Here is a 22,652-nt window from a genome sequence, read left to right on the forward strand (position 1 = left end):
GGTTTACCAAGACGGCCTGGCCTAAATTCTCCTTAAGCCGAGGGGCTGATCTGAAAGTCTTAACTGATTGAATCGAGTGGAAATGGTCCAACCGCCACTAACGCAGAGCATGTCACTAAAGATTATATTATTTCTGTGAATTATGATCATTCAATATTTGACAAATCATTATGACAGGTCTTGTGCTTCAATAAAGGCGAGTTCCAGGTTTTGATTTGCTTAACGTGTTTATCCATGGTCATAATAATTGCATTGAATCAATCTTATATTGTGCGTTTTCTTTCCCACATGCAGCTATATATTCATAGTAAAAACTCACGAGGTAAATAAAGTAAAATAAAAAACAATGACAGCCTCAGCTGTTTCTCAACACTTCGTCATACCTATTACTCATACAACAAAATATGCAAATGTAACATTCATCGCCATAACATGCATAAATACTTTCGTTTGTAGAATAACTACATTTGTGAATACTTAAAACAATTACTGCAATTGATATTTCTATAGTTAGTACATGTAGTAATGTGTAACTACGTCACTTTAAAATAAAGTATTAACATTACCTTAAAAATTTGGTAAAATGATTCCAAAACATTCCAAATTTTGCGAACATAATTTTTGTCCAGGCTGTCATGCAAAGAAATTATGAACACATGCAAATAGAGAACCAACAAAATATGAATAACTGATTATCTTTAGCCAATGTATACTTTATCCTGTGAGTTTTTTGTTTTTCTATTAATTTTTTTGCATTGTAAAAAAAACCTGGAGCTGTAGTTTACCCTTTTTTTGCCAAATAATTTTGTCAGATAAATGCCTTAGCCAAGTGTAGTTTTTTGTTCTTCCCTAATATTTGACACATGTAAAAAATATCCTCATATTTTGATGGTTTCATCGAACTTGTAGGGTCAATAAAAAAAAATTCCCAAACCAATCCATCTTCGTTCTGACTGATGATGGTGTGAGCAATGACAGTTGGGTGAGTATCGATGTTCCCTTATTCCAATCTCACTTAAGATGGAGAAATACCCTGTAAAGTCTACTTCGCAGTCCACTTACAGTTGAATAGAATGCACCTTAACACTATCACAATTTTATAGTCCTAAAACATATAGTTTAGGTCCTGGCTTTTGATTGGTCAATACAGCATTCTAGTCGTGATACACACAACAGTAACAGCTTTGATGCGAAACATGCAGTGCCTGACTAAGCCTTTCAGCAGTCACTATTATATATCCACAAAACAATATAGATTCTCATAACATAAAAATATGTTAAACACACCATCGTTCAAAAGTTTGGGGCCGGGAAGATCATTCTAAAATCAATATTGAAAACACTGATAATAGGGTTATATCATATTAAATGTTAAGTTACTCATAGCACTATTATTACACAATGTAGAACTGACATCATTTCTCACTATCCTTCCAACCGCTTTCCCCTCAGTGCAGCACAGACAGAAATTATTCATGATTGACTTGTGCCATCCTGTAAAATCACTGACTCATTTAATCATACGGCCAGAAGACTTTCTATCTGAGTTTACTTATCTACAGAAAACTCATGCAAGTGAACTGCCTACCTAGACAGGATTTTAAAACATTGTAGGTGCAGTTTTGACACAAGGACTGTTCCAAAGTGGTAGGAGGCCTAATTATGCATCATAATTCTTTGGGTCAAATTTCTAAGACTTTTTTCTAATATATATTTGCGATCCCCGAATGCGTTTCCACCTGTACAATAAGTCCCTTCGTGAAATTTCCTCACTACTAAATATTCCACGGTCAACTGTTGGTGGCATTATAACAAAGTGGAAGCAATTGGGAACAACAGCAACTCAGCCACGAAGTGGGAGGCCACATTAAATAGCTACAGACCTCCAAACTCTGTGTAGCCTACAGATTAGCTCAAGAACAGTGCGTAGAGAGCTTCATGGGATGAGTTTCCATGGCTGAGCAGCTGCATCCAAGCCTTACATCAAGTTCAATGCAAAGCGTCAGATTTAAGCGTCAGTGTAAAGCACACGCCACCACTGGACTCTAGAGCAGTGGACATGTGTTCTCTGGAGTGAAGAATCACGCTTCTCTGTCTGGCAATCCGATGGATGAGTCCGGGTTTGGCGGTTGCCAGGAGAACGGTACTTGCCTGACTACATTGTGCCAAGTGTAAAGATTGGTGGAGGGGGGATTATGGTGTGGGGTTGTTTTTCAGGGGCTGGGCTTGGCCCCTTGGTTCCAGTGAAAGGAACTCTTAATGATTCAGCATACCAAGACATTTTGGACAATTTCAAAGCTCCCAACTTTGTGGGAACAGCTTTGCGATGGCCCCTTCCTGTTCCAACATGACTGCGCTCCAGTGCACAAAGCAAGGTCAATAAAGACATGGATGAGCGAGTTTGGTGTGGAGGAACTTGACTGGCCTGCACAGAGTCCTGACCTCAACCCAATAAAACACCTTTGGGATGAATTAGAGCGGAGACTGTGAGCCAGGCCTTCTCGTCCAACATCAGTGCCTGACCTCACAAATGCGCTTCTAGAAGAATGGTCAAAAATTCCCATAAACACACTCCTAAACCTTGTGGAAAGACTTCCCAGAAGAAATGAAGCTGTTATAACTGCAAAGGGTGGGTCAACTCCATATTAAACCCTACGGATTAAGAATGGGATGTCATTTAAGTTCATGTGCATGTAAAGGCAGGCGTCCCAAAACTTACTGGCAATATATAGTGTGTTTATATATATACACACACACAAATCAAGACAGCTCACTAGGTGTTAGAATAAAGCCTATTAGATAGTATTAAATTCAAGAAGCTAATGAACCACGATAATTTCGTAGAGCAGCAGTTTTACAACGCGCAATTTAATCACCACAATATGAAGTGGCAAGTATGACTTTAATTAGAAATCATTTCAGTTGAATAGACACAGTCCAGATGAATATTCTGAGTGAATGCGTGTGTGATTCTGTGATGCTTACCTGGTCATCATAGCGATAGGTGAGATACTGCTCTCCTGTTGTGTCTTCCAGAAAGCTTCCTTGCGGAGAAAGTGCAAATTCAGGTAGGAAGTAAGCACTCTGCGTCTGGCTCGCTAACCCCTGTAAAACAAGACCACAACGTTAAACCTAATCCAAAATTACTGTGGACATCATCATGTAGGGGGGTCTGCATGTAATATTTGCCACAGTATGAGGTAAGTACACAAAATATGTTATTATCAAATGTTAACAGTGTTCAACTACTGTACATAAAGGTCAAGCTGAACGTTCTAGTTGAACATTTTACAATTGTAATTGTAAAAGTATGCTAAGGACTTTTCGAATGTTAATTAGGTTACTTCTAGTGTCTAGGGTTCCAAATGTACTTTTGTCTTTTCAAACTATGTAACACACATTTTAGCATGAAGGTCTTATTTACTGGCATTTAAATTGTATTAAATCAAATAAATGTATCATGTACATACTGTATATGATATATACATATGCAATTAGTGTACTGTAAATCACTCACATACATGTATATAAGCCACTCTCTAGATATCAAAAAAATTGTATAGTACATAAAATAAACATCCTATTCCTGACTCATGAAATGAACCTGCCAGCTGCTAGCCTGCTCTGACAACCCCCAAACTAAAAGAAAATAAAGTACTACAGCATGGACAAATTAAGAGGAATTGCAACTGTTAAAAGTTGTGTCAAAAGTTCATTGTGAGATAGTAAGAAGCCCACAGCAAAGAAAGCGGCTCGAGGTCTTTCAGAGGTGAAACTCCCTTTTGTCTTAGAGGTTTATTGAGGAAGATTAGCTGCAGCACATGCACCAAATCCTGAATCGTTCAGACCAATTTGAAGTTGGCTACCATGGGTTTACCGTGCTGATGCCAGGCTGACGGGTTTCTCAGAAGTGCCTGGTGGTGACACACTTATAAACATTTTACGCAAGTTAAAAAGGTTATAAAATCACAGCAAGCTCCTGAAAAGCTTTTTTCCCTCCCTTCTCATTAAATGGGGAACTATTTACAAGTCTTTGAAGCTTAAAAACAATATGTACCTGGTATCAAAAGTGAATCTAATTTTATAACTGAGCACTAGGAGCGTCTGCTGGTGAAAGTGTGTAGGGATACATGCTAACGCTGGCTACTTCTCCAGGCACTTACGCCCTAAAGAGCAGAGGAGTTTGGCACACGGTCAGAGAAGCCGCCCGACATGCTTTCATCAGCCACACCGACTTTCACTGACAAGCCTGAATTAACAGCCCTGTGCGTGTGTGTGTGTGCGTGTGCGTGTGCGTGTGTGTGTGTGTGAGGGTTGAGCAAAATTTAGAAGAATTTTAAGAACTGGCTCCAATTTCACAGGCACAACACAGAAGAACTTAATTCGTTTAACATAAGTTTTGTACCAAAATAATTACATCATTTTGAATAATTATGTCTATTTATTTCCAGTGAATATGTAGAACACACATAATCTCACAAATAATGATTATACATCCATTTCTAAACTGAATTCAATAAAGCCATCAAAACAGAGTTTTAGTTTTTACAATATGTAGGATAGGATAACTTTATAGAAATAAATATTGACAACAAAATTTGTATTATAGAAAAAACGTATTTATTAAATATAATTATAAATATTTACCATTCAATTATATAATAAAAATTATAATTTATGAAATCAAATACTTGTAATTAGATTATACTACACTTTAAAATACTCGTAATCAGACTACAGTAACTTTTTTATAGTTTACATGATTTACTTACCATTCACAAAATGGCTGGAGTAATGATTATCCATAAAAAATTGATTCTCCCTAATTCTCCATTTTATTTTTTATTCATTTATTTTTTAATCGTATTGCATACATGTTTGGAAAGTCTTCCAGTTTTGTGGAAGTGCACACACAAGAATGGCTTTAATTACATGGTATAATGAGAGGCCACACAGCAGAAAATTTTTAAAGATTTGATTATTAGCTTTTCATAATTTTACGATCCCCCTGCGGTTCCTACACAAACCCCAGTTTGAGAAAGCCTGACCCTGATGCATGTATATTTGACATTAAAAACCATTAATCAAACCAAAAAAGGACAGTGCCCTCTGATATTGTTGTTAATGATGGCAAGATCACAATCAATGTGTGTGTGTTTGCTGTGTTTGTGTGTATGTTTGTCATACTTTTCACTATCTGTCCCCGAACACAAACATCAACCCAGACTGCTTACAGCCTAAACAAGTCTCATCTGTCACCCCCGTAAACACCCCACCATCTGCGTTCCCAACACACACACACACACACACACAAATCCTTCAGGTGCTGACTGCTTTAGCAGGGGACATCTTCTCCAGTAAATTCCCTATGAGGCCCCAAGGTACCTCACTGGGGCCCATACAGACTTACGACAACAAACTCCCTCCTCTACGTGCAAGCAAAGGAAAGGTTGCGCAGCTCAGCCATCTCTCATCATCTCTTACAGGAAACAGCCCTGACAGAGCAAAAATAAAATGGCTAACAGGAATGACTTTCATTTCATAACCAAGAATAGAAATAGAAGGGAGGCTCTGAGAGCTGCACAAAACTCTGTGAGGATGTTCACAGTCTGACATTGGATCTGTTAAGTGCCACAAACAAGAAAAAAGTCTTTCAATGGATGAGTGCTTCAAACAAGCGCTTTATAAATCGACACCTCTGCTTCTATGAAATCAGATCTTAATTGAGTTAATGCTGGGCTTTTCTTATTTTACGAGAAACTACTTTCTGCCTCTGAATGAGTACAAACTAGGCCCGTTCACACCATAATATTACTACAGCAATAACTATATTAGCGTCTTAAAACTAAAACTATTAATTTAAATAAAGCTGGAATAAAATAAAACATTAGTTGAAAAACATAAACCAAACGAAAAGGAGAAGTGTTGCCTAAATACATTTTAAGTTGAAGCATTATTATGGATTTAAATACTAAGGGTTGCAGTAAACTAATCTAGATTTGACTAGGTCATATTCTAGATTTGACTAGGTCATATATATATGCTCATGTCCTTGATGGTTGTATTGGCATTAATATACAGAATATTCACATACTTTTTCAATATACGCATTGTCCTGTGTATATTTTGCTGCATATTATGTCTCATTTACTTGTTTGTGTCATTTTTTGTCATTCACACTTCTGTGTAACTGACCAGTCTACCTTAATTTTTAATTATTTAATTATTTATTTATTTAGTTGCTGTTGTTTTGATTCTCACTGACTGCTGCATGGCTGATTGTTTGCCTGTGTCATTTTGGATGCTAAAAAACTGAGAAAATAACAATAAAAATGTTATTAAAATAATTGAAGTTAAACCACTCTCTTTATAAATAAATAAATTAATTTAATTAAATTAAAATAAAATTGAAATAATTGATTACATTAAAAGTGACCGATTCAAATAAAATGACAAAATAACTAAAAACTAAAATTAACATGAAAACTAAAAATATAAAAAAAAATGCTAATTCATTCATCAGCTGGAAAAAAAAGTGATTCTGAAAGTGATTCCAACAATATCGTTATTCTTCTTTGTCATTGGCGTTACAGATGTGGTGTGGACTTCCATACTCTCAAAGAATTAGAATGATTATTAAAATTTTATAGGTATATTAGTCCAAAATGCAGCTGCTAGAGTTCTTAAAGGGTAACTCAACCCCTGATCAGACCCTAACTCCACCCACTTACAATATTTGAAAAATGCTGGAAAAGTGGGCAGAGCCCAGCAGAGACAGAGGGGACGAACCGAGGGTGGGGCTGAGCGGGGAGCATGCACCTGAGTCGCAAAGAATATAAAGAATAAAAATAGATCAGATACATGCAATGTATTTTTATTCAAATGAACTGAATCAATAGGCAGCGCAGGACCAATAAGTTCAAACCTAATATAAACAGATTTCCTCAAATAAAAGTCAGACTATAGGCGTTTCTCAATGTCAAGGAAGGATCCTCGGAAGCCAGAATTCCGAGGATGCTACGTCATCGACATCAATGTCGAGGATCCTCGGAATTTCAACCAAGGTCTGAGTCCTTCGTTCGAAAAATATGCCATATACAGGAAAGGATGCATGTGTAGCCTTCGCGCTCTCAAATCACCCTCAATCCTATGCGCGCAGCTTTGCTATCTTGTTCAAAAAATACAAAATATCGGACAATCTGCAATATGCTTTCAAGTGTAAGTATTTACGTTACCAAATATTTGTTATAACCGTAGTAAATATAAGTAAAGTTTAACGTTTAAATGCCAGTACAAATTACTACTGTATTTATATTATACAAATTACGTTATTGATGGCTAACGGACCTTTTCACTGACGTAAAGACGCAATGACGTGCACTCGCTAGCCTGTTCCATTTACGTGTTCTCCGAATGCTAAAGAGGAGCCTCGCCTAGCCTCTGAAGGAAGTGACTTGGAAGGACCAGTCCTGCAGAGGAAGTATCCTTGACATTGAGAAACACCTTATATACGGAAGCACGTTACGGTTTTGTTGTTCGTTACCACGGCAACCACTTGCGAGACAGGGTTTGAAAGCACGTCTCATGTATGAAAAGTATCTGTACACATGACGGGCAGCAAAAATATTGCAAGAAAAGCCTGACATGTACTGACAACTGCTTTATTATACCGTATTTTCTTCATTTGAATGTTGATAGTAAGTTTCATTCATAATGTTTCTACTTCATGTAACATGAGAGTTCATTCTGGAGTGAAGCCGTTCTCATGTGATCAATGCGGGAAAACATTTCTGAGGGCGTGGTGAGCTTGTGCCAGGGGTGTGGGTAGTGAGCTGTTGGAAGAGCCATCATGTCACGATGGCAAACAACGTCCAATAGGAAAATTCAACTGCAGTAGCCATGTTCAACCTTAAGAGGGCAGCACTCAGACGTTTTTACACCATACAGTATATTGTAGCATTTAAACACTTTATACCCAAATGTCAAAATATTTACTCGAATCAATGAACAGCACTAATAAAGCCCCAGTCTTGCAGATCATTAACTAAAAAAAGCTGTTTTAGGGTTTAGTTACCCTTTAACATATCAAGAGACTATGATCATATACCACCGATTTATTATCTCTACACTGGCTACCTGTTAAGTTCTGTATCGATTACATAGTATTGCTACTGACTTATAAGGCCCTAAATGGTTAAGCTCCTGTGTATTTAACCGTTCTTCAATCGTGCTACTTTTGGTAGTAAATAAGATCTCTATAAGTCCGCTAAAGGAGGGAGAGCGTTTTCACACTTGGCTCCTAAACTCTGGAATAGCCTTCCAGTTTAGCCTTCAGATTAAAGACATCTCTTTAGCCAAGCATTCATAAAATGCACCCCATAACCTTACACTTTGTGCTTTGAAATGATATGTATTGTGAAAAGCGCTATATGTGAATTGAATTGACTATTTTTCATTATAGTTATCAATCTTGGTGTGAACGGCCCTGAACTCTGGTTTTGATTCAACTTGAATTTCAGGCAGTATGTGAGTAACAGGTAGTGTTTCGTTCAGCTTAGCGCCACATACAAGCTCATTACTAAAGGCTCAGCGCACTTCCACTGGCATTTACAAGAGCAGGCACAGGTGTGCGTGTTTTCGTGTGCCAGAAGATGTTTCATCAGGCACTTTAATAGGGGAACTGTAGATACATTGTCTCAGCAGGGCACAAGTGCCAAATAAGTAAAGCACTAAGTTGACGGCAGCGCCATGAGTTCTAACATCAAAGATTGGAAGTGAAAGGCTCCGCTTTGACCGAAGGAATGTGACGACGCCGTCAGAGTGAGTATACTCAATAATGTGGAGAAAACTCCAGCTGGTTTCTACAAGCTGGTCTCTGAGTTAATGGCAGCAGGCAGAGACTTTTTTCTCAGAACCAGACTAACCCTAGATAAGCTTTGGACTTTTAGTACTCGGTGCCAAGGATCAGTACAGTCAGAGGAAGACCTAATCCTGGATCATAACTTCCAGAAAGGGCGCTTCTTGAAAACAGGGCCAGGTTAACATCTGGTCACTCTAGCATTCCTCAGCTCTGAAGTCAGTGGGACAATGGAGATTCAACATTACCCTGAGCAATGTGTGCATGAGTTGGTAAAAGCATCCTGACTCTAAATCATTCTGAAAGAGTGCCAACAACAATTTGAGTCACATACCCCTTGTAAGACAATCATATAATGTCCCTGACGTCACATAAATGCTTTCAGAGTCTTTTTTATAACAATCAGTTACCGTTGGCAGAAATCTTACAAACATAGAGTCCTTAGAGTCGCGTAGTGTCGTAAATGAATCCTGCCAGCCTCAAAATTCCTGTGAGTTATCTTATAAAACAACTTTTTTCTCATAGCACACTTCAAATTTAGACCTCTCTAACATATACATACATTTTATACATATACATACATTTTATACATATACATACAATTATATATATATATATATATATATATATATATATATATATATATATATATATATATATATAGAGAGAGAGAGAGAGAGAGAGAGAGAGAGAGAGAAGAGAGAGAGAGAGAGAGAGAGAGAGAGAGAGAGAGAGAGAGAGAGAGAGAGAGAGAGCGTGAGCTACTCTTTCTATTCATCAAAGAAAAAGAAAAAACATCACAGTTTACACAAAAATATTAAGCAGCACTCTTTTTCACGTTCATAATAATAATAAATGTTTCTTTAACATGGATCAAACATATTAGAATGATTATTGAAGAATCATGTGTCACTTAAGACTGGAGTAATGGCTCCTTTTTATTCCATCACAGGAATAAATTACATTTTGAAATGGGTTTTTTTAAATAGAAAACGTTTATAACATTGTAATGATATTTAACTATTTTACCGTTTTTACTGTATTTTTGTAAATAAATGCAGCATTGGTGAGCATAACATATTTCTATCAAAAACGACCCCACACTTTTGAACAAGTGTATATAATCAAATGAAAACAAATGCTGTATTTAAGAATAACAGCTAGTGGTTGAAATGGGTACTGCATTCCAAATTCAAAGTATTGTTTGCACCGCCCCCTCCTCCTCAGACTTGACGCTCACAGGGGTTGCCAGTTTGAGCAAACGCAACAGGAACGAGCCTAACTGACAATGGAAGGTGAGGAGACTTGCACTGTAAGTTGATGAGTTGATTTATTTGAGTTTTAATGTGCTTCCGTTCATATGGATTTTTAGATGGATGTCGAGGCTTTTTATGTCGGGAAGAATCTGCGATCTCTGGTGTTGAAATACTATTGTGTAAACTGGCAGCGTGCGATAATCGCACAGACCAAAACAAAAAAGACACTGCGACACGGAACACATTTCAAAGTAGAATTACTGGCTGTAGCCTTGTTTTTCAGATAAACGAGTATGTGAACTTTTTATGGTAATTTTATGCTTTAATAGTGTCAAAAACGTACATACAGCGCCTTTAAGTTTCGCAAATCTCAAATACATAAAACTTGCTTCATTTCGAGACTAAATCTACTGAAAGTCATTCAAACTTGTAGTTAAGTAAATGAGTCAGATGCTGCTTCAATAGCCGCTCTAACTGATTCAGAGAATAGGCCTACATTATGTGATGAATTATTTTTGAGTAATCGTTTACTTGTGAATTGGCTCATGGGACATTTGATTCACATTTTGCAAACTCACAGTCAAAATTCAGATATTTATCATTTATCATATCGGTGCTTGACATTCAGCAAGACAGGAACTGTGCTCCACCACTAAAAAAGCGGTGCAGCAAACACTGGAGTGTGAATATAACCAGACCCTTTAGTAGGGATGTGTGGTTATGGTTCTGATGACAACATCATCCACCCACCTGCTGATTGTAGCCCATGATGGATAATGCATATTCATCAGTGTAATCTCAGCATGATGCAGCCTCTTTAAACATATTCTAATCAGCATGAGCAAAACTGCCCTGCAGGGTTGAGCTTGCTCCCTATGGCCATACTTTGATGTTCCTGGTGACTGTTTTTTCTTTTACCAGCAGTTGGTATGCATGGATTAATAAAACAGAGACGTGGCTAATTCTTTGGAACAGAAACCAAGTCATAACCTACAAGCTATCACCAACCCAAAGGCCATAATTCTACAAAGTTATTCATCAAATTTTGTCCACAACATCCCACACTCCTCAAAATAAATGTACTTTATTGGCATTGATGGTTCCCATGAAGAACCTTTAGCATCCATGGAAACTTTTCACTGCACAAAAAAAAAAAAAAAATGTTTTTCACATCAGACAAAATGGTTCTTTTAAGAATGGTTCACTGAACAGTTATTTGGGGAAGCCATAATATTCAATGGCAGGGGTGCCAAATCCTGTTTCTGGAGATCTACCTTCTTGTAGAGTTCAGCCTCAACCCTAATCAAACACAACTGAACCTGCTAATTAACATCTTCAGAAGACGTTTATAATAACAGACAGGTGTGTTGGAACTCTATATGTCCGTTGGAAAAACTGGATGCATTCCACCAACGGTGTCTCATACGCATTCTCTGCGTCACGCACCATGACCGCGTTACAAACGAAGAGATTCTACACACGGCTAAAACCCAGACTTTGTGTCTGAGCATTGCATCAAACTGGCAGGACACATTATGCAGCGATCGGAACAACGCCTAGCAAAAATTACACTGAGATGGATATCACCCAATGGATGCAGAAGGCAGAAGAAGACTCGGCGAAGAACGTTCAAAGAGGACTTAAAGCGAGCTGGCGTTAAATGGGAAGAAGCTGAATCCCATGCAGCCAATCGCAAGCAGTGGACTACGCTTGGCCTGTAGCACACATGGACCTAAAGAAGAAGAGTTGGATCAGGACTGGATCTGAACTAGAGGTAGATCTCCAGGTAGATCTCTAGGAACAGGACTGTGCTACCCCTATTCTATGGCATAGCTGCGAAAACCCCCTGTTGCCACCTCACTCAACCGGAACACAATGTGATGCAACTGAAGTTGTTAACACGATGCAAACTAAAATACCTAGAGTACAAAGTAATCAAGCTGATTGTGTGCTTTCATTAGCCACTGCCGCTGGACCGTTCTGCTGGTACTACCCTCAGGCTGAATGTTTTAGCAAATGCAGGTGTTAGAAGATGGTGCCAGATCTTTGATCTCATTATGAAAGCAGGCATCACTAAGAGGTCAAGCAGCATAAAAACACTTTTGTTCAGGCTGTCCTCAAGTTTCTGATGTGAGGAACCATGTCATCCTCAAGTTCTTACCTCCTACCCAAACTGTCTCGCAAGCACTAACTGTCAGTTCTGTTGAGCAAAACAGTACATTTTAATTTAGGAAATAAACGAGTTGTTTACGAAATACTTGAGTATCAGCTAGGGGGGTGCGACACTGAAAATTATACTTAATGTATCAACAAAATCCATTTTCGTACTGCAGAAGTGGCACAGAAGCTGCATCTAAAGCATTATTTAGATGTATTTACAGTGCAATTAAAATAGCATGAATAATAATGATTTAAAATAATATTTTGAATATTGAAATATGAAAAATAAATAAAATGATCAATTAAATATGAACTAAATCAGCCAGTAGATGCCGGCAACTCACTGTCTTAAATGGGTACTTCTGCGCTGGGAAGATGAATGTGTATTTAAACGGTGTCATTTATGTAGTAGAAATGTGAAATTATTTTTTAATTTGGTGCCTTCTAGACCAAGAAAAGACAGAAAATGTATTTTTGTCTCATGTGGATGAAAGACAACAACTCCCAGAATGAACTTGCTTCGCTGCCCTACAAGGCCACTCCCAAAGCCACGGCTACTGGTTATCACTTGCCCACCGCGGAACCGCCCCCAACGTCGTTTTGATATTCATAGTAATAAAATAATTTCGTTCAGTTAGAGAACAGACACTACAATTAAAAACTGAATGCATCTTATCAATAAAGTGTGAGTGAGCCGAACGAAAGTCACATCACAAATGCAGCAGGAGTCAGATTTCATTCATCACGAGAGCGAAGATCTGAGCAGAGCTGAGGTAAGCGCGGCAGTCATTCTCGGCGCATGTCCAATCTGGCACTATCAGATCATGCCTATGGAAGCTTAACTTTCATAGGAATTCATTGAAAAGTCTCGCTTTGCTCCGCACTGCCCCGTTATTAATGCCCAAGCCAAGCGGCAGCGGCCGTGCGCATTTACATTTCGGGAGCGAGATCCCACCCCTATGGGCGGGTTGAAAAAATGCGGAACTAGCTCCTTCTACTGGCTGTAGTCTATAGCCTCCGGCCAAAATGTCCTCTGATGACGCAAAATGACGATATTTGCGTCATCAGAGGATTTTTTCCAGAAATAAAATGCATAATTCTCTCGTCTCAGAGGGATATGAGGGGGGAAAGTACGATAATTCGAATATATACTACCGGGTTTCTACTGAAACAAAGCTTAATGCTAAATCGCTGAAGTAACCCTTTAAAGGGCACCTATTATGCAAAATTCACTTTTACATGGTGTTTGAACATATGTGTTGGCAGTGTGTGTTCACAACAACCCTATGATGGTAAAAATCCACCCACTCCTTTTTCTAAAATTCAAATAAATCATAAGCACTGTCTCAGAACAAGCCGTTTGCAGATTCCTGGCAAAGTGATGTCACACTTCACAGGCCCCGCCCACGAGTGTTGATGGACACTGCCGTATGTGTAAAGACCCCGCCCTCAAAGTCCACCATGTTTATCTCCTTGCCAGAGCATTTAACAGCAGTATTCAAGTAAGAAATGTGTTCTAAAGCTACTAAAGTTCATTCAGTCAAGGGCAGTGAGTGATTTTCTGTTTATCCTTTGTTGTTTGATTCCTAGGTACTGTAGGTACTTCAGTGGGTACTGTATATTACACTGCTTTCACTTTAGTACACATATCTAATATACACACTGGATTTCTGTACAGACATAACCAACTGTTTTCATGTGAACTTTGTGTGTTTCTCACATAACCTTGTGTGCATTTGACAGTTTATTCACAAAAACATATGAAAGAGAACTTGTTTTGTCTTTGTTTAATAGCCTACTCAAGGACGCACCAACATCCAGCTCTCTGTGCGCATGCGTCGGGTGTGTGGGCTCAAGTTGAGAGCATAGACTGTAAGGTTGAGAGTGATTTGGCTTTAAAATGATAATATTTCATGATGATGAAGAACTGCAATGTCACATGAGCGTGTCCGTGATAAAGATGATAATCAAAGCCAAACAGATGTATCATATTTCAGTTTTCATTCGCGTGTTCACTGGTGTTCACGAGCTGTGAAGGCTTTGCCCTCTGGGGTGGGAAGCAGCAGCTCATTTGCATTTAAAGGAGAAACACACAAAACAGCAAATTTTTGTCAAATCCAGATAATTGGCATTTTCAAAATGGTATATAAAATGATCTGTTAGGAATTTTGATCTTACTTCACGACCATAAAAACAATATTATGAATGTGTGTAGTATGAATTAAATTCAAATGCACTACATTCATCCATGTTGTGTCATTTCACTTCCATTCATAAATCCTCTCCCGTGGCCTCATGGGATAGTAAAGTGTCCATTGATTGTGCATTTTAGAATCTTGCAGGAAGTTACTGTAATAGGTCATTCAGGTACTTTTCGCCTACAGTTTTATGAATACTATGGATTCAAACATACTACTCGCCTACTATATGGAAGTAATGGATCATTGAATAATTGATTGACGGAAAAATTGATTCATTCATGCAGGAGTGAAACACCACTGTGTTGCTCTGTGATACACAATGGATGAGTTATGGCTTTTTTTGGAACTATTTTTGTGAGCAAAATAGAGCCAAATCAAACAATATTGTGTCTAAAATGTAACTCACAATACTTGTTTATTGAACTTTTGTTTACAATTAATATAACATTTCCAGCAGCAAATGTAATTTGCAGCCAGGGTCGTCTAGCAACTCTCCGTAGACTTGCGAGCTTGAAATACCAAACTCTAGTCAGGCCAATCGCATCACCGTCACAACTCTGCCGTCATTATGTTAAGCCCGCCCACCGATTCTATATACACGAGTCGGTGGGCGGGCTTAACATAATGACGGCAGAGTTGTGACGGTTCTGCGTGAAATCCCTGCTACTTCCCTGCTAACAAAGAACGGCACTGAAGTCATTCTTAAAGCAAGATGTGTTCGGAGTTTTGCAGACTGGATGCGGCAAAAGTTTAATCTATCAACTAGTTCCGCTTCACCTTCTTTGTTGCTCTGGTTGGTTGTAGCACTATCCTATTGCGTGCAGAGGAAATTTGAAAGACAACCGTTTATCCCGCCCCTCAGATTGAGCCCTGCCAATGGTGTGTTCCCAGACTAGGGATGCGCGGTATACTGGTACTGGGAAAATACCGGTATATATTTAATTTAAAATGGTACAATATCATGATTTTGCTAATTTCGGTATATGCTGTTGTTCCGAGGTTCACCGCTAGTTGAATCAACCTTACGCTACCCAAACTGACGTGAAGCAGGCAAATGTGGCAACATAGAACAAAATGAATACAGCAGTTGAATCCAACTCAACACGCCCAAAATTTATAATTAATAAAGAGGGGAGTAGATGTGAAATTTGGAATTACTTTGCTTATAAAACTGCTGAAGAACCATCAAACCTTGCCAAGCATCAGTCACTTGCCATTCCTGTCTTGTAAAAGACATTAAGAGATCGACAGGTGAGTGCATAATTCAAACGACCTAATTTAGACATTTATTTTCTTTTAACACTGATCAACGCACATACATAAGATCGTATCATTTAAATCTAACTAAATCTCAAGCGTTCGATTTCAACCAGTGACATTAGATTTCATAATATTTGCACGCATACTATTTACATTTGCGAAAGACATAACTAACTGTGTTTATATGACTACTCACTAAAGATTGACATTTTTTACATAATTTAGTGTGTATTTGACTAAAAAAAAAAACATAATTTGGAATGTGTGAGCTCTTTAGGCTTGTGTGTTTGTTGTTGGTATGAGCACAAAGAAAACTCTCTCAAAGAGCTCCCATCCCATGTATTATGAAATGCTATAAAATCGCTTGCATGTTCAAATTGGCAAGGTTTAAAAAGACGTGGGCAAGTGATTTCCGTCAGCTCTCCCGAAACGACAGCGAAAGTGTTGAATCTGGGCACGCAGATTGCTTTTATAGTGCAGGTGCGATGTCTTTTGAAGCCAGAATCAATTTGCTAATTTTGAGAGCTAGAGAAGGGAGACGCATTGTTGCTGAAATTACTTCGTATAAGAAAGTTTCCAAATGTCTGATTTGATGTGATAATCTTTGTTGATTCATTTAATAATAAACATTTGCAGTAATTTCCCGCTTCATAAACTCCAAACTTCGAGAGTGAATAAAATTATGCGTAATACCCACGCCAAAATTCAGACCCTGTGTGGTATCAATTTAATATCCGTACTTCGGTATTAGATTGTGGTACCGTACTGAAGCCAAAATTGTGGTATCGAGCCATCCCTATCCCAGTCCCAAAATCTTGATGTGGGTCTGGCTTGTCAGGCAAGGAAAATTTATAAAATAGAAATAATAGAAACTAAAACTCACACAGGGCGGAGCATTTTTGCAGATATAGAATTTTTGGGGCCTTCTAATAGGCTTTTTTTTAGCAAAGTGAGTAACATACTCGATAAAGTCAGCTTTCACACCATTAAAACAACAATTATGATAGTATCCTTAGTTGGACGGACTCATTAGTCTTACAGTAAGATTGTCCTTTTTTGGCTTGTTCCAGCTGTCTGTTGATCTTTGTTGTCTTCTAAAGGCACTTTAATAAGAGAGAGCTCAAGAGGATGGAGGTGCATGTCATGGTAACACTTTTATTAACCGGACACCTGTGACAAATGTGCTCGTAACATGCCAGCAAGTGTTTCTGGGTAACTAAGGTAAAGCTTGGCAGTTGCCAAACACTCATTCACATAATAAACATACATAAACTTACATACTTACAATTACACACAACTTGCTTCCTAAAGCAATTAGAAGGCCCTTGATGGCATGGCATGAGCTGCACACCAAGATGTGTAAACAAGAGCACTGGAGGAGGGACTAACTTTCTTGAGCACCAATCAAATACATCCATTCATTTCAGTCACATCAATCCATTTGTAGACTAAGCTGAACATTAGTAGGTCTCTCACACCAGAGTGAGTCATTGACTCCACAACCAGCCAATAATCCAGCTTGAGATGGTGATTGATGCTTATGTGCTCTGCTGAGGTTATGAAAAACCAATAAAAAGAGGTTACAGCACAATAACCCTTAAGTCAACAGTTACCTCCAGCATTGATGACCACCCCATGAGCTGTGTACGAGGAGGTCGGGTGACGTGTTCAGGGAAAATCCTGTTAAGGAATTCTGACCTTGAGAAAGTGAGTTGGGTAAATGTGAGGATCTGCTAACAGCTGTTCCTGATCTATTTGGGTACCTGGACATAGTACTATTCTATAGTAAAGGTTTATTTTGAAGTGACACAGGCTTTGTTCCAAAACCTAGCAAGCTGCCTAAATGAGAAGCATTTTTAAGACATCATAGATGCACCCGAAACATGAAGGCTGTAACAAAATGTAGGCTAAACATTTTCTAAGCAACCTCTTTATAGGCAGCAGAGAAGGCAAAAAATTGCGGAGGGAACATTATAAATGTTGACTATAAATATAATTCAGTACCAAAAGGTATCAATAAATAGTTGTAGTTCATTATGATTGTAAATCATTGTAAATCAAAATGTGAAAACTTTTAATAAAACAAAAAAAATTCCATTAGATCACAAAATGTCATTATAAATGTTAAATCAGTTAACTTTAAAAATGTTAATATTATTGAAGTCTCTTATGCTCACAAAGGCTGCATTTATTTAATCCAAAATACAGTAAAAACGGTAATATTGTGGAATATTATTACAAAAATAAAATAACTGTTTTCTATTTTACTATATTTAAAATGTAATTTAATCCTGCGATAACAAAGCTGAATTTTTAGCATCATTAGTATTAATTTCTTTCTCAAATTAATTTTCTGACCTCAAACTCTTGAATGGTATATGTATATCCACTATATTTCTTATTTAATGTAGGTTTAAATAAATGTTCTAATTCTATTAAATATGTTTTGTTTGGAATGTTTAGAGGTCTTTAATAAAGCTTATTAGATGCATCACATTTCATTAACAGATAACACTTTACAATAAGGTGTTAAATTAGTTAACATTAGTTAATGACTGTATTAACTAACATGAACTAACCATGAGCAATACATTTATAACTGTATTTGTTAATCTTTGTTAACGTTAGTTAATAGAAATACAGCTGTTTGTTCATGTTAGTTCACAGTGCATTAACTAATATTACAAGATTTAATAAAGTATTAGTAAATGTTGAAATTAACATTAACAAAGATAAATAAAGTGCAGTTCATTAGTTCATGTTAACTAATTAAGTTAACTAATGAACCTTATTGTAAAGTGTTAACGATTAACAAAATGCTAAAATCAAAGTCTTTTAAAATCACTAGTGAATTGAGTCTCCCGAACGCTATTTCTTTATAATTATTTGTAAAAAAAAAAAAAAAAACGTTTTTTTCAAAGTAAATGCTACACCAATTTTTTTTTTCAGTGTATGACACAAGGATGTTATGTTTAAAACAGGTCACTTATAAAGGTTCCATCTCGGAAAGGACGCAAGCAAAGCAGTCTAGGTTTTGGAACAGAAAAATAATCTTTAAAAATAAATAAATAATTAGCTCACATTGGCCTGTTGAAGCAACGTCTCTGCAATTGAGATATATTTATGAGGGTACAAACTGTACACAATATTGCAATATTTCACAGTTAATCACATTAAAATATTTCCATTTCAGAAATATGTCTGAGTCTGGAAGCAGCCCAAGATAATTCTTCCTTCCACTGTTATATTTACTCTAGTCCGTGACCCCACCTCGTCTGCTCTTAACCTCCTTAACAGTTAACGGTTCTTATCATCTTTCCCAACAAGCACCAACACTGCCACATTTGACTCAAGCCTGGCTCGGCACTGACCAAACCTCTTCTGTTTCTAATCACACCCCTTAACACGTCAGCTTAACGGCACTCCACCTCGGCTAACTCTTAACCCTGCCTCCTCCACTTCTAATACCAACTAAAAAAGTCCCCATCCTGATTCCACAGCATCTGCCTGTGGGAAAAGTCCAGCCTTGGCTCAGCAGGAAGCCCAGGATTTACCGCTAAGCATTTAATGGTCCTAGAATCCATAACTCACACTTGTCCATACCACCCAAATATAGTGGGGGTTTAGAGGCAAAAAATATAGCCCCCTTTTCAACTTTATTACGCTCAAAGTCAACATGAAACTGCATTTGCAACCTATTTTATTAACTTCATTCCTTTTATTAACGTTTTTTTTTTTACTTCCTTACAAGCTAAACAGAATATTCAATGAGAAAACAATGTGGGTGAGACCTGATTTGATGAAATAACAGTTTAAGGCTTTTGCAGGATCTTTTTTTGTGTTATTAATTATCATTGTAAGAATGTGCATGTAAATGCACACTCTTTTTGAAAACATATTTGAAAACAGTAATTTTTCCTGCAGTTTTCTGACTTGTATTGATGGTAGTTGTGCAGAAATTACATGCGTAAAATGTTACACAACAAAAAAAACAGAGAGTTAGTTAATATCATGTAAATATAGGATTGCAGTGATGACGTGTTTTTTTATGTTGTAGAATAAAACGTGAATGTATCTTGATCTTGTGTTAACCACAGACCTTATTTAAGTAATTTAACCAAAATCCTATAAAAAAAAAACATTGATTCTGGGACGATGGAACCGGAAGAGCTAAAATGCTAAATAATTTATTTTGCCTACAAAAATGTGCCATCCTTACTTATGCTGGGCTTTATTGTCCGCACTTGAATTGGCTTGTTTTTGCTGTTGTAAAGGATGAATGTATTTCTGAGCGTTAAAGTTCAAAGAGTTTAATGCAAATATTTGACATACTTCAATAGTTTCTTGGGTAGAAACATTTTTGTCATATTTGCTGAATGATCCGTTATTGATTCGGATGTTGATTAATTTTAATAATTTTATTTTGCCATCATCATGTCATTTTAAGGAAGTAAATGGTCCTTATAAACCTTGGTTGTCATGACAATATAATTCTATCACATTCTTTTGACAGTTTTTGAGATTTTAGACTGGAAATCATGGCCTACAAAAAAATGTATTTTCTGCAGCACTCTATGGTTTTAATAAATTGTAAATCTGAATTAAAATTTCTCATTATTGCACACAGCAATGATCTGAGCTGCAATTTTGCAATTACTTTGAGTCAGTGCTTGGTTTCAGAAGCTTAGCTCAACATACACAATATGTGCATTTTATTGCACTGGTAAAAACATACATGTAAATCATCCACTCTAAACAGGATCATTTGAACACTAATCCAGAATGAAGAGTGGATGTGAAGAATCATCTTGTTTGCTCTCATTACGACTCAGCGCCTGAGGAGAAGAACTTGTTATAAAATCTAATTTTATTTGATTCCCAGTCATTCTAAACAGTCATTATCTCCACCTCCTCCACAATCAAATTTAATTTTGATAATGTTATTCTATTGTCGATATAAAATGAAAATGCACAAGCTAACAGATGCCATGAAATCAAAAAACACTGAGGTGAACTGCTGCTGCATATCCACCATATGCAAATCCAAAAGCTACCTGAAGCGCTTCAGTGCAGAGATTGAAATACTTACAGAATGATAAGCAGTAAAGGTGAGAGAACACACTGTTTCCTGTATTTACAAAGCAAGCCTCCTACAGGAAGTGCCTCAGTGCTGGGTAAGCATTCCACATGACTGAATAAAACACTGCAAGTGTAGGGACGTATATGAACAGCATGCTACAGGCCAACTGCATTTGCAGAGCAAACTGAAACTAAGACTGTAAGAGCAAGAAATATAAAATGATATGGTGTCAGGGATCTAAGAATGATCTAAAAATTGGCGTAAGACATAAATCTAATCAGCCAGTTAATTGGACGTAAGTTACAAAAACACTGCTAGTGGGTGCTATAACAAAACAATGACAATTTTCAAACCGCCCATTTATCATTGGTCCAAACAGGTAATGGTGTCCCAAAGTCAATATTGCATTGCTATATAAGGCTGGTCGTGATGCTTAAACAAACAGAGTAATGTTCTGATAGCACCACAGAATCACAATATTTACACTTTTCAGGGAATTAACCAATAAAATGACTTACTAATAGTGAACTATCGCATATTAAACACGACACAATGATTTCTCAGAAAGTGGGGTGAAGAACTGGGTGTGCCCCCAAATGGTTGGGGGATAGTGAATAGTGAAATAAAATAAGTTGAAGTAATAAATTGACTAAAACTAAAACCAAAATAATTCTAAATTAAAACTGCATTTACCAACACTAACTAATAGGACCTTATTGTAAAGCGCAGGGCTGGACGATTAACCGAAAACTAATCGAAACCGAAATTTAGAACCTCTAACCGACGTAATTTTCCCATGACGGTTATTCCGGTTTTCACGTGACTCCGCCCAGTCGGTCACATCAAGTGCAGTTTGCAGGCACACGGAAAGATGCAGGAGCAGTTATCTTTGTTTATAGATGCTCAGAATTACTATGGTAATTGCATGTTTTACACAGTTTATACCGGTCAGTTAATCGCCATTCTTATATGCGCTGATACACACACACAGAGACGGCACGCGCAAGCCCCGAAGCCAGATCACTTTCACTTGCGTCCTCATGAAGTTTGTCAATTAAATGATTTGAAAGGGTTGCCAGTTTGAACATTAAAGCGATTTTAGACCATCAGGAGCGCAGAAGCTCATTGTCAACGTTGTCCTGTGATTTATCACTAAAGTAGCTTAGGAATTCAACCTTTGTAGCATAGATTTGAATACCTTTGAAGTAAATACAAACCACGGCTTCATAATTAATAGAGACGGTATGATTAATTCACACATACAATCACTCTCTCATTAATGCATTCGAATAAATGTAATGTAGGCCTATGCCTACAAATCCATCTGTATCTGATGTACAACAAACAGAAATCTGCCCCAACTACTGAAAGTGAACTGTTTCCTACAAGTATTTTAAAATTACATAGAAATTCACTTTTTCCATTAGAAAACAAATATCCAACCTTTAACCCTTAGTGGTGTTCATATTTTTGTTATTCAGCCAGTGTTCGTGAACATTCAAACAGTCTCAAGTCTCAAGTCTTTGGGTCTTAGTCAAGTCTCAAGTCTGAGTCCAAGTCAAGTCTCAAGTCTTTGGGTCCAAGTCAAGGCTCAAGTCTGTGAGGTCCAAGTCAAGTCTCAAGTCTTTGGGTCCAAGTCATGTCTCAAGTCTGTGGGGTCCAAGTCAATGCTCAAGTCTGTGAGGTCCAAGTCAAGTCTCAAGTCTTTGGGTCCAAGTCAAGTCTCAAGTCTGTGGGGTCCAAGTCAATGCTCAAGTCTGTGAGGTTCAAGTCAAGTCTCAAGTCTTTGGGTCCAAGTCAAGGCTCAAGTCTGTGAGGTCCAAGTCAAGTCTCAAGTC

At 37.5% G+C, this 22,652-nt stretch overlaps 1 protein-coding gene across 1 annotated transcript in view; it reads right to left on the bottom strand.

Annotated features, from left to right (window-relative positions):
* adamtsl3 (ADAMTS-like 3) overlaps positions 1–22,652 on the bottom strand; it is a 211,021-nt gene that overhangs the window by 175,584 nt on the left and 12,785 nt on the right. The window contains exon 3 of the mRNA XM_079802035.1: positions 2,986–3,105. Coding sequence (XP_079658161.1) covers positions 2,986–3,105 — 120 coding nt within the window. The remainder of the gene's footprint in view (positions 1–2,985; positions 3,106–22,652) is intronic.

Source organism: Gobio gobio (genome assembly GCF_949357685.1).
Source record: "Gobio gobio genome assembly, chromosome: 2".
Taxonomy (NCBI): Eukaryota; Metazoa; Chordata; class Actinopteri; order Cypriniformes; family Gobionidae; genus Gobio; species Gobio gobio.